General features: G+C 40.4%; 1 protein-coding gene across 1 annotated transcript in view; it reads left to right on the top strand.

The window, feature by feature from the left end:
- Positions 1 to 18,156, top strand: part of TENM3 (teneurin transmembrane protein 3) — a 492,684-nt gene that overhangs the window by 369,061 nt on the left and 105,467 nt on the right. The window contains exons 7-11 of the mRNA XM_035004286.1: positions 6,282 to 6,496; positions 11,996 to 12,206; positions 12,967 to 13,068; positions 13,264 to 13,458; positions 14,650 to 14,850. Of these exons, the coding sequence (XP_034860177.1) occupies positions 6,282 to 6,496; positions 11,996 to 12,206; positions 12,967 to 13,068; positions 13,264 to 13,458; positions 14,650 to 14,850 (924 nt within the window). The remainder of the gene's footprint in view (positions 1 to 6,281; positions 6,497 to 11,995; positions 12,207 to 12,966; positions 13,069 to 13,263; positions 13,459 to 14,649; positions 14,851 to 18,156) is intronic.

The raw sequence follows: 18,156 nt of genomic DNA, 5'->3' as shown, positions 1-18,156 counted from the left end.
AATGAGTCCAAATATGAGCCATTTCCATATTTAAATATGACACGTATACAAACCAATCTTCGTGGGAAAAAGGACTACTACTTTATTCAGTATTTTAAAAATAGTTTCATGTGGAAATCAACCAAAAGACAAAAACCTGTTAGGAATTTAGTATAAATTATTACTCCAGGAGTATCATGTTATACTATCCATGGCAGTTTTTATTTCATAAGAACTGGTCATTTCTTCTAATAAAAATAATTATAGGGGCACCTGGGTGGCTCAGTTGGTTAAGCTTCTGCCTTCAGCTCAGGTGGTGACCTCAGGGTCCTAGGATCGAGCCCCGTGTCAGGCTCCCTGCTCAGCGGGGAGCCTGCTTCTCCCTCTCCCTCTAACCCTCCCCCCACCCCGCTCATTAGTGCGCTTGCTCTCTCTCTCTCTCTCAAATAAATAAATAAAATCTTAAAAAAAAATAAGTATAGAAAACCTATAACTGTATATCCTAAAATTGAAAGCCAAGCAGATTCTCTAGTGTGGTTCGATGGGTTTTACCACATCTGATTTTATATGAATTAGACAAACTCAAAACTTAGTAATTTAAAATAATATTTTTTAATAAAAAAATGAAGATTTTACTGATGACTATGTAAGACGCATAGTTTTGGAGTTTTGCAGACCTCACTTTGAATCTTGACTCTGCACTCACTTTGGGCAAATAATTTACTTCTCTGAGCCTTAGTCTCTTCATCTCAAAATAATATCAACCTCATGGAGTTTTTTTTGAAATTCAAAACAGATAAAATAGGTGAAACTACCTGACATATCATAGGCTTTCAGTAAAGTTAGTTCCATTTCTCTTTCCGCCCTCTTGAATCTTTTCATTAAAAACTAATTTATGGGGGCCCCTGGGTGGCTCAGTCGGTTGAGCAACTGACTCTTGATTTCAGCTCAGGTCATGATCTCAGGTTTGTGAGATCAAGTTCCGTGTCCTCCGTGCTGAGCGTGGAGCCTGCTTAAGATTCTCTCTCTCTCCCCACTTTCTTCCTCCCTCTCCAAAACAAAAAAAGGGGGGAGGGGCGCCTGGGTTGCTCAGTTGGTTAAGCGACTGCCTTCGGCTCAGGTCATGATCCCGGAGTCCTGGGATCAAGTCCCACATCAGGCTCCCGGCTCAGCGGGGAGCCTGCTTCTCCCTCTGACCCTCTCCCCTCTCATGCTGTCTCTCTCTCTCTCTCTCTCAAATAAATAAAATCTTTAAAAAAAAAAAAAGCTAACTTATGACATATGTAGGTGCTAAGTGCAGAGAAACATCCAAAATGTAAAGTAAAATTTGGCCTCAGGTATTTAAAATTTTCTATGAATAAAGAATGATGTCTGATTAGAGAGGAAACGAACATAATCTCTGGGTGGTCAGATTATATTTTTTTATCTTTGTATTTAGCTCTATGTTCTAATTTCGCTAGAATGAATATGTATTACTATCGTAAATAAATATTTGATATTTCAGTGAATGATGTAGTTTATAATCTATGAGCTGATACATAAAAAAATTACAAGGATTACTATAACCCAGTTTTTAATTTTGATTCCCTAGAGCATATCATATTACTAAATTATTAGTTAAAGAAAAACAGACCCGGTAGCTGACGTGTTAACCACTGCCATGGTTATGGACATCAAGAGAAAAAGAGGAGGTGGGACTGGAAATAATGACTTTTTGTTAAGCTTTCTTGTACAGCCCCCTCCTGCCTCATATCTGGGTTATGGCAACTATATCCTGTCTTGTGTCTCTACTTCCAGGCTTCTCACTATGGTAGACCCCCTTACCTGCAAGAGCATGTGTCCCAAGACCCCCAGTGGATGCCTAAACCATGGATCCTACCAAACTTTCTATGTACTGTGTTTTTTCCTATGCGTACATACTCATGATAAAGTTTAATTTATAAATTAGGTGCAATAAGAAGTTAACAATAACCATAAAAAAGAACAGTTATAACAATACAGTAAAATAAAAGTTATGCGAATGTGGTCTCTCTCTCTCAGAATATCTTACTCTTTTTACTCACTCTTCTTTCTGTGGTAATATGGAGTGGGGTAAAATGCCTCTGTGGAGAGATGAAGTGAGGTGAACGATGTAGGCATTGTGATGCAGTGTGAGGCTCCTATTAGCCTTCTGAGGATACGTCAGAAGGAGGATCATCTGCCTTCTGACCACAGTTGACAGCAGGTAACTTAAACAACAGAAAGTGAAACCAGGGATAAACAGGACTACTGTATGCCTTTAATTTCCTTGAATATGACTTCATTTCACCTTTAGCCAGATGGTCTTCCTTTACCTTATAATTCCTTTGCAACCAAAGGTTCACTTGTCATTGTAGGATATGGTAGGCCAGGTAGAAGACAATCCCCAGCATTTACAAGTAATACACTCTCCCTCAAACTTCACATTTATCTATAAGCGTGAATTTATTGTGAATTATTCTAGACCCCAGTGGGCATAACTTAGATATCTGTCATACTCATCTGTGATCACAGGACACTTACCTTAGTAATCTGGAATTCTGTTTCTCCTGATTATAAACACGTGTGCGTGCATGTGCCCACACACACACACACATGCATACACCACACAACATAGGAAAAGTAAGTGTTTTTATGGCACTGAAGTACAATTTACCCATATTAAGTCAACTTCAAGTATCGATTTTTTAAGTTTTTATTTCAATTCTAGCATACAGCGTAATACGAGTTTCAGGAGTACAATATAGTGAATCATCACTTCCATACATCACCCTGTGCTCATCACAAGTGCTCCCCTTAATCCCCATCACCTATTTCACCCATCCCCTACCCACCTCCCCTCAGGTAACCATCAGTTTGCTCTCTGTAGTTAAGAGTCTGTTTCTTGGTTTGTTCCCCTCTCTCTCTTTCTTTTTCAACCCTACTCACTTGTTTTGTTTCTTAAATTTCACATATGAGTGAAATCATATGGTATTTGTCTTTCTCTGACTGACTTATTTCACTTAGCATTATACTCTCTAGCTCCATCCACATCATTGTAAATGGCAAGATTTCATTATTTTTATGGCTGATTAATAATTCCATTGTGTGGGCGCCTGGGTGGCTCAGTTGGTTAAGCGACTGCCTTCGGCTCAGGTCATGATCCTGGAGTCCCGGGATAGAGTCCCACATCAGGCTCCCTGCTTGGCAGGGAGTCTGCTTCTCCCTCTGACCCTCCTCCCTCTCATGCTCTCTGTCTCTCATTCTCTCTGTCTCAAATAAATAAATAAAATCTTTAAAATAATAATAATAATAATAATAATTCCATTGTGTATATATACCACATCTTCTTTATCCATTCATCTGTCAATGGACACTGGACTGCTTCCATAACTTGGCTGCAGTGAACGTAGGGGTGCATGTATCCCTTTGAATTACTGTTTTTGTATTCTTTGGGTGAATAGTAGTGTGACTACTGGATCATAGTATGGTTTTATTTTTAACTTTTTGAGGAACCTCCATACTGTTTTCCACAGTGGCTACACCAGTTTGCATTCCCACCCACAGTGCACAAGGGCACCTTCTTCTCCACATCCTCGCCAACATCTGTTGTTTCTAGCATGGTCGATTTTAGCCAGTCTGACAACTTTGAGGCATTGTAGTTTTGATTTGCATTTCCCTGATGATATGTGATGTTGAGCATCTTTTCATGTGTCTGTTGGCCATCTGGATGCCTTTGGAGAAATGTCTGTTCGTTTTGGAGGCCAAACTCTTTAAGCTGGCATTCAGGGCCTTCCACAAGCTGATCTCATTCTCCCTTTCTAGTCGTATCTTCCGTTACTCCCATGACAAACCTGTTACCATCTCAGTGTATACTGACAGCCAAATGCTTTATGTATAATGCTTTATGTAATTCTTACAATAGTTCTGCGATTGCATTATTATCACCCCCATTTTACAGATGAGATTTAGAACCAGATATTTAATATCTTCCTTAAGAGCACACAGCCAGTTATTGACAGAGCCGGATTCAAACCCAGTTTGACTCCAAAACCAGTTTTCTTAACTTCCTTTCTAGCCAAATGGATCTCTCTCTTCACCATCACTGTAACACATATCCAATTACACGTCCATGGTTTTTTTTAAAGATTTTTTTTTTTAAAGATTTTATTTATTTGACAGAGAGAGACACAGCGAGAGAGGGATCACAAGCAGGGGGAGTGGGAGAGGGAGAAGCAGGCTCCCCGCGGAGCAGGGAGCCCAATGTGGGGCTCGATCCCAGGACCCTGGGATCATGACCTGAGCCGAAGGCAGACGCTTAACGACTGAGCCACCCAGACGCCCCTAAAGATTTATTTATTTGCAAGAGAGAGAGAGAGAGAGATGGGGGAGGGGCAGAGGGAGAAGGAGAGAGAGAGAGAATCTCAAGCAGACTCCCTGCTGAGCACAGAGCCTGACATGGGGCTTGATCTCACCACCCTGAGATCATGACCTGAGCTGAAATCAAGAGTCAGACACTTAACTGACTGAGCCACCCAGGCACCCCTACGCTCCCATATTTTTTTTTTTAAGATTTTATTTATTTATTTGAGAGAGAGAGAGAATGAGAGACAGAGAGCATGAGAGGGAGGAGGGTCAGAGGGAGAAGCAGACTCCCTGCTGAGCAGGGAGCCCCACGCAGGACTCGATCCCGGGACTCCAGGATCATGACCTGAGCCGAAGGCAGTCGCTTAACCAACTGAGCCACTCAGGCGCCCTACGCTCCCATATTTTTAATCAGAATGTTTACTCCAACTCAAAAACTGTACCCTACCTGTCCTTCAAAGTTTACCTCAGACTTTAACACTTCTGTGAAATCTTTCAACCACCAGCCTACAGTGGTATCACCTTCCTTCAGCATCTGAGTTTTTATATTTAACTGTATATGGTTTTAGATTGTCATTAGTTCATTAGGTTCACGGTGTTGTCTTCCCAACCACATAATTAGTTGCTTGATGGCAGAAACCATGGAAGCCAGGTTAGATACACATATAATCTCTAAGATTCTGTTCTTTGGTTTATATTTCTATCACCTGTAGTCCTGTGTCCCTGGTAAATGCTCAAAAATGGACTCAGTGTTAAACTAATAACTTTTCATAGAAGACTCTCTCCTTCTATCATTAAAGTAAGCTAGTTCACAAGTCTGAGTTGACAACTTCTCTGGAGGCTATTATGTAATAGATATTATGTAATATTATGTAATACTTGAATGAATATTCAGATTAATATTTTTTAAAAGAAAAATCGTAGTAAGTCATCTTTGTGACTTTAAATAGTTTGAATGGATAGAGGATAATTTTCCAGTTTCATCCTGTCCCTCAGCCTTCCTGGACCTTTTCTGAATAAAAGACAATGTGGTTTTATTTCTATTTAACACAAATTGTAAAACCTCCTCTATCACGTGCCCTTTCAGACCGCTGAGAAAGAACCTTAGCAAAGAGGGAAGGAGGGGAAAACCATACCCAAAAATATGAGTCTTGGATCTGTTTCCTAAAACCAGGAGGTGGCAGAGACTCAGGGAGGAGAGAGGTTGTGTTCCTTGGTTGAAGGTCATTGAAAGGGGTAATGCAGGTATGCTTGGTGAGGCTGTGAGTGAATTTGAGGTCAGGGTCAAAAGAAAAAGGTTATGGCAGCCTACTTGAATATCTTTGTGACAATTTGAACTTACTCCTCCTTCCCTCCCCAGCATAATGTCCCCACTCCCCTTCTCTGCCTCCTTTCCAGCATCTGAGTTCTTATTCATTCTAATGTAGAGTTCAGAGGGAACTACGTGAATCTGTGCCATTGATTGGTTTTGTTGTTTGCTTAAAGATTGATTTAGCAATCTCCATAATCCATTCTGCCTTAATTTACACTTTGCAGTGCTATGGTACGTTTAGAAGGACTGATTAGTAACAGACTTAATCTCTCCCAAGAAATAACAAGACATATTTGTAAGATAATTGCGTTTAAAGTGATCAAGAAAGACTGTAGGTGTGAAAAGAGTTTCAGTAATAGGCATACCTTGGGGGAAGTCAAAGGATTTTTACTTAAATATCTTAAAGGCTAAATCAGAATTCATTGAACAACAGTAGCTCACAAAAAAACTTTTAAAGTGAAAATTATATGAGAGCATTTCATTTATCAGAAGATGGAATGCCTGAGCATTTAGTGAAAAGAACTTTTTGAAAGGAAAGCTGTTTTGTTGTTTGAGGCTTTTTGGGGGGTATTGTTTGTTGTTGTTGTTTTACTTTTTCATTGTTTTTCGATGGATCTCTTCCATTCAGGAAAATTAGGTGGATTTACACAAGAAAATAACACTATAGATTCTGGAGAGCTTGATATTGGCCGAAGAGCAATTCAAGAGGTTCCTCCTGGGATCTTCTGGAGATCACAGCTTTTTATTGATCAGCCACAGTTTCTTAAATTCAATATCTCTCTTCAGAAGGATGCATTGATTGGAGTATATGGCCGAAAAGGCTTACCACCTTCCCATACTCAGGTAAAAGTAGGCTTTGTTGTCAATAAAATGGAAACTGCTAGTTTGCATTTTTAAAGTTATTCTGTTTCTTAAGTTCAGCTGTTTAACGGTTGGACCACTTTCGTATTGATCTTTTACAGTGAAAAGAATTTTGAATGTAGGTTACACTTGAGGTTTTCGAATTAGTAGAAGAACGGCATTTTCTTCCTGACTTGCATTAATCGTTATTGATGGATTAAAATGTACTAAAATTTGTGAGTAACTAAGTGAATATCGAACATCATCTGAACACCTAGGAAAACATCATGGATTTTCCAAGTGTTCTACAAAGATTCTGTGAGGATTTCAGAGGATCTTATTCCTTTCATGTAACAGATGCATAGTATTTTCATCTCAAACATTGTATTCATGGAGTTGAAAATATATTGTATTTTTTCTACTTAATGCCAGACTTACTGTTAGTAAAGAAATTATGAGAACATAAACATAAAGAGGATGACATGAACTTTTATCAACTCAAGCCACAATTCCTCAAAGAGGCAAGAGAACTTTCATATATAACCAAGGGTGATCATCTAAGTGGGGTACTCAAAACAATTCAAATACCCTTCAGTCATGCATTCAAGGAACTTTAAAGTCAATCTGCTTGCATGAAAATTATGTCACAGTAACAGTCACAGAGAGCTGCTATCAGTAATTCTATAGGCTTTTTCATAATCTAATACTGGATCAGGGTATGTAAGTTGGAAATTGTGGTTTAAAAGAGGTCCCATTTTGGGGGCGCCTGGGTGGCTTAGTCAGTTGGGCATCTGCCTTCCACTCGGGTCATGATCTCAAGGTCCTGGGATGGGGCCCCATGTCAGGCTCCCTGCTTAGCAGGGAATCGGCTTCTCACTCTCCCTCTGCCTCTCCCTCACCCTGCTTCAGCTCTCTCTTTCTCTCTCTCTCTAAAATAAATAAATAAAATCTCAAAAATAAAAAAATAAAAGAGGTCCCATTATGTCTAAGAGAAATTATTTAAATTACCTACTATAAATTTGGAGCTCAGACTTTCCTAGGGTCAACTATTATGTTAGTCAACACAGGAATTCCACAAATGTAATAGATGGTTAATTAACATTGACAGTTGGATGAACCTAAAGTTATACTTGATAACCAGTTTATGTACCCATAGAATTTCATGCAGATTTTAATTTGATTTATGAGATGAGGACTGGAGGATTTTCATGTATGCTTTAGAGTATGTAATTTCGTGAGAAATTCTTTTTCTATAACCTAGGAATATAAGTTATGAAGAAAAATTGATCATATATCAATAAAAGAATCGTATCTTCAGAGAAAGAGGAGTAAGAAACTTTGAACATGCTTTCTCTTATGTCACTGTAGATCAGGGAAAGTTTCATATGCATATATAAATTACATAGCTATGAAATTTTTGAATATCATGCTTTGGTACATTCATTTTTCTGATAACATTTTTTCATACCTACATTATTAAAGTAAATGCCTTTGATCCTTGCATATTAAATACTCCCCATTGTGGGGGCACCTGCATGTCTCAGTTGGTTAAGCATCTGCCTTCTGCTCAGGTCATGCATGATCCCAGGGTCCTGGGATCGAGTTCCGCATCAGGCTCCTTGCTCAGCGGGAAGCCTGCTTCTCCCTCTGCCTGCCACACCCCCTGCTTGTGCTCTCTCTCTCTCTCTCCCCCTCCCTGTCAAATAAATTTAAAAGATCTTTAAAAATAAATAAATAAATACTCCCCATTGTGTACTAGTGTCCAATTTAAATTTTTTATTACAGTTATGTTTGACACCAGTTTATGCTGTAGGTGACGACACAGAGTATGATATAATAACCAGATTGACTTAAATGGAAGTGGATCTCTAACTTCACTGAAAGCAGAGAGATTGCATTTATATCAATAGTCTGGTGAAATAGAAAAAAAAATATTTTTTCATTGGAACCATATACATAACTGAAGAAATATACCTCCAAAGCTAATAAGCACAACAGTGAGCATAGAACCTCTAAATTCCAGAAAATAATTTCAAAAGAAAATTGTTGTGTACTTTAAAGATTTATTTAAAGACTTAGGGTTGACTCTTTTCCAAGTTATATATACCATATGAGATTAGGGAAATAAAAAGTGCAGTTTCAGGTTTTCCCATAATTCTTCTGGTATTTAAATACAGTATACATAATATCCACTTTTCCTTTCTACCACAATATATGTGTTTAACCAGATTACGTGTTTTCTGAAGCTCCACAGTTATTAGGGTTCCTTCCTCTGGTTTATTCAAGATCAGCAGAGCAAACAACTATTTCTGAGTTCAGTGTTTAAACATGAAATATGCTATAAAGCAGCCCAAATTGAACATTTCTCTATTTCTGGGGAACATTAAATAAATCAACCTGAAATAATTAAAATTGGCCAGCCATTCAGAATAGTCACTTGAGTTTTAAAAGTCTTTGTGACCCTTTATAAAACTGTCCATTTGATTGTTGCCAAGGAATCAATTGACTTTCTTCTCCCTGATGCCCAGTTCATTCTCCTGGACAGTTAGAAGCCTAAAGAAGCAATTTAACGCTTCTCATTTAAGTACATTTTAATTTAACACTGTATCATTTAAGTACGTTTGCATGAAGGCTGTTTCAGAATGATAGCTGGAGACCTGAGTTCTGGAAGCATACACCCCTACCACTCTTTGACCTTGTGACCTTGAAAAATCACTTCACTTCTCTGCACCTCTTTTTGTCCAGAAAATGAAATCGTTGGATCAGATGATGCCTGAAATCTCTTCTTCCTCTATGTGCCAATGATTTACAGCAAGACCATGCCACCACCAAAAAGTTTATTTAAAAATACAGTTAATGGGACACCTGGGTGGCTCAGTCAGTTAAGCATCTGCCTTCGGCTCAGGTCATGATCTCAGGATCCTGGGATTGAGTCCCTCATCGGGCTCCCTGCTCAGTGGGGAGTCTGCTTTTCGCTCTGCCCCTCCCCTTGCTTGTACTCTCTCTCCAATATTTAAAAGGAAATACAGTTAAGTATTCATAGATTCTGAGTTCTCATCCTTTTTTTTAAAAGATTTTATTTATTTATTTATTTGAGAGAGAAAGAGAGCAAGCATGAGTGGGGGGCAGAGGGAGAGGGAGAAGTAGGCTCCCTACTGAACAGGGAGCCCAATGCAGGGCCTGATTCCAGAACCCTGAAATCATGACCTGAGCCACCCAGGTGCCCTAGTTCTCATCCTCTTAATAACTGAATTAAGTTGAGCATATGGATAATCTAACTGCTCAGAAATGAGCCAGTAGGATAGCTTTATCAAGTCTAACCTTGTTTCATGATCACTTCCCCGAAGTGGTGAGACTGAATGTTATCCTAAAAATAGCATAAGATCCTAAGACTTGCCCTCACAAAAAAAAAAAAAAAAAATCCATGTCTCCATCTTATGAATAGGTTTTACAGAGTTAAGCCAGTAGCCCAAATTTGTTTGTAAGTGATTGCTTTTTACTTTACACCCTGAGAACAACAGTTATGAAAAGTTTTTGTTCCGTATAATTTGTTTACTTTTTGTAGACATAAGCCTAGTGTTAAGTAGAGGACTTGTCTTTAGGTATTTGAATAACCCTCCTGAAGGCATGTGTGAAATGCCCCTACAGAAGAGCCTAGGCAGATTCTCAGCAACTGTGGCCTCCCGCCCACCACCACCCCCCTCCATGCCCAGCAACTCCAACCTCATTTTATTGTTCAGGGTGTGATGCAAATGGTGATTCCTATGAATGAAGGTGGTGACTATGAGTATGAGCTTGAAAGACCAATTAAAACTCAAAATTTCCTCCCTTTCAATCTTTCAGCTACTGAGTTTAATGTCAGAGGAGAAAAATGTTTATATGCAAAGGAGCCATAAAAAGAAACTTTTCCCTGCCTCCTTGCCATGCTAATATAAATATTTAAATCTGATGAGAAAACGAATGGCTTATTTGAGATACAGGCACCTTTAGAAAGTGCTGCATTCATTTTCCTCCGATAATTTTGGAATACAATTCCAGTGAAAAATTTGCAGGTTAAATATCCACGCCAGTGATTATTTTCATCCTTGTAAGATAGAAGTGAAAAAAAGTTATTGAATGCTAACCAACTTATGGCTTTTTGTGTGTATTTCTCACAGCTGCGTGATGTCATGAGGTAGTTCTCCTACACACAAAAAAAATGACAAAAAAATGCTTTTACATGTAAATAAAAATTTTAATATGTTGGAAACTGAATTAGATATTCTAAATTCTGTCCAGTAGTAACGTTAGAGGTCTGATCAGTACAGTGGCGACACATTTAATCATGAATCTTAGAATCCCAACGGCTGATTTTATTCCAATTTGGTTGTATTAAGGGATTCATATAATAAACTTTTCTTCAAACAGAGCTCTGATGAAATTCCATTTCAGAAATCTATCAGAAAGTAGAATATTGGTAATTCACGTAGATAGTGCTGTAACATTATATATATTGCACTGTGGTGTATTTTTCACCCTCAGGAATAAAGTGAAACTGGGTAAGAGTCTAAAGCAACTGAATCACTTAGTGATTTAAAACTCAAACAAAAGTTTAAGGAACTTTTATCCAACAAGTTTATTAAAACCATGTTGGAAAGTCTTTGCAGTGTCTTCCAAACTCACTGCGTTATCTCTGGTTACAGAACTTTACTCTTACCAGTCACCCTCCATATTTTTAATTATCTAATTATCTTTAAATGCTCCAGTTCTTCTAGCTACCCAATGTTCATGATTAATCTTACTAAACCAAAACTTAAGCTTAATGACGTTGACTTCATAATAATGACTGGGCGTAGCTGCTCTTACTGTCATCCCTTCAGAACCCATCCATTGTTGAATTTTTTGGACTTTCGATAAGAGATGTACCAGCATCTTGATACCGGTTTTTAGTTTCACCATAACTGAGGACAAAGCCATGGATTTCTTCATGGTGCCTGGGATGGGAACGTCAGGGTCACAGGGAGGAGCATGGTGGGTGGTTGGAAAGACCTGAGCTTTCTCACAAACCAACTCCACCGCTTATGAGGTATCGAACCCTCCTCAAGCTCCTCAAGGGTTGGTTTCTTCCATCTTTACGGTGGAAATATCAACACCATCCTAGAAGGCTGGCCACAAGGATTCAGTATGATCCTGACACAGAGTACTTATCAGTGATAGTTGTTACCACACAGGGATTAAGTAGGAGATGACCCGAAGAGATGATCTCCTGGTCTAGGATTAGGTTGCCATGTTTGAAATGTTACAGGCTCGTGGTTGTATCCACCCATGGCCTTGCACTCATCAAACTCTTTATCAGTTGCAAGGCTTAGCTCTAACCCTGGAAACTGACTTTGTATCAGAGCAGAGGGGAGACGTTGGAACAATGAATGAATGAATGAATGAATGAATGAATGAATGAATGAAGAAGCAGCTACAACCGCAATGTGGCTGAGCACTAAACATCTGTACTTGTCCTGCCCCCAGTATGACTTTGTCGAGCTCCTGGATGGCAGCAGGTTGATTGCGAGAGAGCAGCGGAACCTGCTGGAGCCTGAGAGAGCAGGGCGGCAGGCGAGATCCGTCAGTCTGCACGAGGCTGGCTTTATCCAGTACTTGGATTCTGGAATCTGGCATCTGGCTTTTTACAATGACGGGAAAAATGCAGAGCAGGTGTCCTTTAATACCATCGTCATAGGTAAGAACGGTCTTCAAAAGCATCTTTTTCCCGGGCTGCAGCCTAAACAGTGTGTTGAATGGAAGCTCGGTTGTCTTCACCAATTTGGAGTGATTCCGAGGGTGATAAAGCCTGAGGTAAAATGTGAGACATGTTTTTAAATCGTTTATTTATGCATATGTGACCTACCGTGAAGCATTGGGAGAACCTGTTCTTTACAAGTATCTTGGAGGACGCTGCATCTTGAAAACACTTAAAAACATCTGCATTTGAAATATATGTTAAGAAAAAAAAAAGAAGAAGAAGAAGGTAGCGGGAGGGGAAGAATGAAGGGGGGGAAATCGGAGGGGTGGACGAACCATGAGAGACGATGGACTCTGAAAAACAAACTGAGGGTTCTAGAGGGGAGGGGGGTGGGAGGATGGGTTAGCCTGGTGATGGGTATTGAGGAGGGCACATTCTGCATGGAGCACTGGGTGTTGTGCACAAACAATGAATCATGGAACACTTCATCTAAAACTAATGATGTAATGTATGGGGATTAACATAAGAATAAAAAAATAATTAATTTTTAAAAAATCTGCATTTGAGATGGCAGTGCTTTGCTTTTTACTACTCGAATAATCTGGTGCAAATGCATCCTTTTTTTTTTTAATTTTGGCGATGGAGCGGGCCATCCATCACTCCTTCGGTGCAGAGCTAAAACGATCAAAGTGACACAGTTTACCTTGTGCGAGAAGCAGGCCAGACCATACGTGTTCCTTCTCTCTCTTTTCTTCAGAGTCTGTGGTGGAATGCCCCCGAAATTGCCACGGAAATGGAGAGTGTGTTTCTGGAACTTGCCATTGTTTCCCGGGATTTTTAGGTCCGGATTGTTCCAGAGGTATGCGAGTTAGAGCCTCTTCTTAAGCCGGTATAAGTAAGCCCTAGAAACACGAGTAATGCCGAAAACCAGCCAGACAAGAAAGGAGGGGGGAGAAAACCGGCAAACTCCCTGTGCCAGCGATGCATCGCCTTGCTCCGGGGCTGTCGCCTGAGAACGTGGCCGTTAATCCCTCTGTCGTGTTTTATTTCACAGCAGCCTGTCCCGTGTTGTGTAGTGGCAACGGGCAGTACTCCAAGGGCCGCTGTCTCTGCTTCAGCGGCTGGAAGGGCACCGAGTGCGACGTGCCCACCACGCAGTGCCTTGACCCGCAGTGCGGGGGCCGTGGGATCTGCATCATGGGCTCTTGCGCTTGCAACTCGGGATACAAAGGAGAAAACTGTGAAGAAGGTACGCTGTGCCAGTGTCTGCACGAGTCTGTGCTTCTCCTCAGAGAGATTCTCTCTCTAATCTTCACTTTGGCAGATGCATCTTTTCATGTGCCTCCTCCTGAAAGTAACTCTGATTTCTGTGCTTAGACAGATGCCTCATTTTGTTAACATTTTAACTGAAAAAAAACACAAATGCCAGAGAGCCCCTCGGCTTTCAGTCCTGTGAATCTTTTTTTTTTTTTTTTTTCCCCACTCTGAGGAAAGAAGCAAACATTTGTGTCTCGAAACTAACGGTGGACTGTTGTTTCGTTTTGTTGTTTTGTTGTCTTTGCTTTTTTGGGTTTGTTTTGTTTGGGGTTTTTTGTTGTTGTTGTTTTGTTTTTTGGGGTTTATTTATTTATTTTTTTTTTACAGTTTTTCACATTGATGCCAGCTTGTAAGTCTAGCATTTTGGCATCTCTAGAAAGAGGTACTATATATCACGTAATATACTAGTGGAAAAAAGTACGCCGTGGGCTTGTTGCATAATTGTATGTAATGGTGATAGTCAAGATGCTATACTGTAAAGTGCAGTTGAATTGTTTTTTCCAAAAGCAGAAAAACACCATTTCCGTTCTTCAATCAAATTGATTTTTTTGATCTGCACACAGAAAGTAATGCCATTAAGTCTCTGGAATTAAATTTTCAGGCCATTGACCCTAAAAGTGTAAAGTTTTATTGAGTCAAATTGCTAAATTAAATCTCGTCATCTAAAGCACATTAAAGTGAATTAAGAAGGATAGAGAGTATGCAACTCATTTATTTCTCAAACAGTTTGAGAGTCCCATACAGCTGTCAGGATTCGGGGGTTATGGATTAGGTCAGCTGATACAATTTTGTTACAGAGAAGCCAATACTTATTACTGTCTGATTAAGCAGAACAGAGAGCAATAGTCTGAACTCTCAGGAGCTTGTGTGTGTGCAATTCGTGAAAATTCCAAATCCTTGCAAGAGTCACCATTACCGGAATGGCTCGATCCTTAATGCTGTGTTGTATGATTCTTTGCGTTTCCAGAAACAAGTTCTTGAAAATAGTAGGTAAATAGTTGACTCTCCAGAATTTTCATATACATTAGACTGGGATTTAATTCTTTATCCTGCGTGCAATGTGTATGTGCGACATCTTCTAGATTTAATTGTGAAATTGTTCTCTTTTCTCTCTACCCTCCAGCCGACTGTCTGGACCCCGGATGTTCCAATCACGGTGTTTGCATCCACGGGGAATGTCACTGCAGTCCAGGGTGGGGTGGTAGCAATTGTGAACTAGTGAAGACCATGTGTCCAGACCAGTGTTCTGGTCATGGAACGTATCTTCAGGAGAGCGGGTCCTGCACCTGTGACCCTAACTGGACTGGCCCAGACTGCTCAAATGGTAAGGTGCATAAGTGCAGGGAGATTGCATGCTTAATATTTGTAGCTAGAGGCGCCTGGGTGGCTCAGATGGTTAAGCGTCTGCCTTCAGCTCAGGTCATGATCCCAGCGTCCTGGGATCGAGCCCCGCATCGGGCTCCCTGCTCAGCAGGGAGCCTGCTTCTCCCTCTCCCTCTGCCTCTCTCCCTGCTCATGCTCTCTCTCTCTCTCTCTCTGTATCTCTGTGTCTCAAATGAATAAATAAAAAAAAAATCTTAAAAAAATATATATTTGTAGCTAAAGATTAAGATGATTTAATTTTAAAAACACACTTATTAAACTTAATATAGATTTTATTAAAGTTATGATTTATAGAAATAAATGTTAATAGTAATGAAATTCCGTAGCCTTGTAAGAAGGAATAGGCTAGGTCAATTTGTCATTAAAATTTCTCCTGTAGTAGCATGGTAAGGAATAATATTTCATTTGTGCAGAATACTCCGTCTTCCTAACTCTCAAGGCCTGTGTAGAGCTTGGGGATTGAAAAATGCACATTATCTCATAACAGAGAAGCCTCAATTAAAAAAGTATTTGCCACCATAAGGCTAAATGGGATCACAACAGAGTATACATATCTAGATATTATGCTGTGCAAAACGGTCCGACACTGATTTTTTTTTAATTATGATAGTATGATTGTAATAAAAATGGCAGGTAGTAATTTTTTTTCAGTCAGTTCGTTATTGAGCAGCCAGCTCTGTGCATGGATGAGCCCCGTAAGAATAAAAAATATGAATCATTCTTACCCTCTAGCATAGCGGCTTTCAAATTTCTGCTTTCAATTTTTTTTTTTTTTTTTGACAGAGAGAGACACAGCGAGAGAGGGAACACAAGCAGGGGGAGTGGGAGAGGGAGAAGCAGGCCTCCCGCGGAGCAGGGAGCCCGATGCGGGGCTCGATCCCAGGACCCTGGGATCATGACCCGAGCCGAAGGCAGACCGTGACCCACAGCCTCAAATAGTTTTACATTGTGACCTACTATGCATACACATACACTCACATAACTGAAACAAAGCTTTACAAAGTGGTACACACTGACACTTTCTTCCAAGTATATTCTATTTTTTTTTTTTTTAATGCTGGTTGTATCCCATGAATTAACTCCGTGACCACATTAGTCTCACAGTGTGGAAAGGGGCTGTTCTAATCTAGAAGATGACAGTTTAATTGGGGAGATGAGATTGAACACACATGAAATACTTAGAAACCAACACATCCCAGTTTAATCTTTTATTGCATATTACATGGAATAATATGTAAATACAACCAGCGTTCAGAGGAATGCTCCAGCCTTGACGCACATTGGAAGTTTTCAAGGAGAGTTTGATTCACATACGTTGCCTTCTTTTAAAGATGGCAGTTAGTGTGGGGATGGGAGGAGGTATTTTCTGACTCAGGGAACAGGATGAGAAAGTACTTCAGAGCATAGACCCTGAGATCAGATGCTTGGGTTCATATCCAACTTCTACTACTTAACAGCTGTGTAAACTTAGGCAGACTACTGTATGTTTTAGTTTACCCATCTGTTAAATGGATTTAATCAAGACATTCTTTACAGAGATGCCTTGGGAATTGCTTGAATGAATGTATATCAAGTGCTTAGTACAACGCTTAGTCCAGAATAAATTCCAAATATAGCTGCCACCTCCACCCCTACGATTTTTACTGCTACGACAACTACCATTGACAAAGATACAACTGTGAGAATAGTGTTCTCTACACGGGAGAAGAAAGGAAAGGTATTTGGAGGCAAAGGTTGGGTTGCGCCCAGTTCTGAGGGACGCAGCTTAGCAGTGATGGTTCAGACAATGGAGAATCCACTCGTCACGACGATGTGTGCCCACCAGTGTGATGAGAACAGGATGTGCGAACTCCCCAATTGATTCTGTGTCAGAGAGGGTGACTAGCCGGAATTTGATGGCTGGGAGGCAAGTTTGAGAGCTTTCCCAGAGTGTGAAGTGCTGAGAGCGTGAATTCCTCTGGAGTTTGTAGATATGAAAAGGATCAATCTGAGGGCCATTTTAAAGGAGGACTAGACAGAGCTTGCTGAAGAGACAGCACAGGAGTTCGTGCGAAGAGCTGAATGTCTGCAACCAGGGTGGGATGGGGCAGTGGTCATGGCTCTGGAGAAGGCAGGGAAGCTGGGAAGGGGTGAGCGGGGAGGCAGGATGCAGGGTAGGTAATGGTGAGACAGGGAGGAGAGGATGCCTTCTGTATGGGAAAGTGGAGGAGGAGGAGAAACAGAAGAGGGAGAGGAGGGGAGGGGAGGAAAGGAGAATGCAAAAGGACAGGTCTTGTTAACACTGTTGAGTAAATAAAAACATTCTGTGTAAGCCTTGGCTTCAGGGAAGGGGGCTGTCTATCCTTCATCCCGTCCGCACTGATTGCCTTCTTCCCTGAAGCCCTGTTTGCAACTGAGTGGTTAAGAGCAGGAAATCTGGAGCCTGGGTTCAGGTCTTGGGTTGGCCTAGGTCTGTGGCATTCGATCAGCTATTTAAAATGCTTCTCTGTGCCTCAGTTTCTTTCCCTGTAACATGGGGACGACAATAGTACTACCTTATACAATCGTCATAAGGGTGGAAATGAGTTAATATGTGAAAAGCACTTAGAATAGTGCCTTATACATGGCAAGTACTTGATAAGTATTATCCATTAATAGTGACGGTGATGGTAGTCATAGTTATGGTGGTAGAATCCTAAAGGCGATTTTAGCCTTTACAGTTTGTCTCCATTGATTCAGAGGAGTACTTCCACATGAAAGTACTGCTTGGTTACAGTTCCTCCAATTGTGAAATTTATGAAATGCAAATTATTTCATCTATTAGTATAGCCTAATGGCATTAACCCAAGAGAAATCCCGCTAAGCAGTGAATTGACATGCTTATTTTAAGAAGAAAAAAAAAAAAGACTAGTAATTTTTACAAATCACTCTTTCCTGGCACTTTGAGAAACTTGGATGACATGACTGCTACCCCGTGAATCATCATCAGCATGACAGATTTGTATGCCATTCTTCACCGGCGACAGACTGAATCCTGGAAGCCCACACTAGAGACAGTCTTGTATAGGCTAAGTTGTAATATTGACGAAACACTTCTGTTGAAGCCCCAAGTAGATACTCTAGGTAAAGGGACAAAGGGACAAGTGACGCACTTTCTTCCTTACATAATCACTCTCATTGCCCCTCCCTCCCCTCTTCCCTGCTTCCCTTCTTCCCTCCTTCCCTCCATCCTTCCCCCTCCCGTCTTTTTCCTTCCCTCCTTCCCTCC

The sequence above is a fragment of the Mirounga leonina genome, unplaced genomic scaffold (genome assembly GCF_011800145.1).
Source record: "Mirounga leonina isolate KUSES-001 unplaced genomic scaffold, KU_Mleo_1.0 Mir_128, whole genome shotgun sequence".
Lineage (NCBI taxonomy): Eukaryota > Metazoa > Chordata > Mammalia > Carnivora > Phocidae > Mirounga > Mirounga leonina.
Note: the sequence above shows the minus strand (reverse complement) of the source record. Positions and strands in the feature narration are given on the sequence as shown.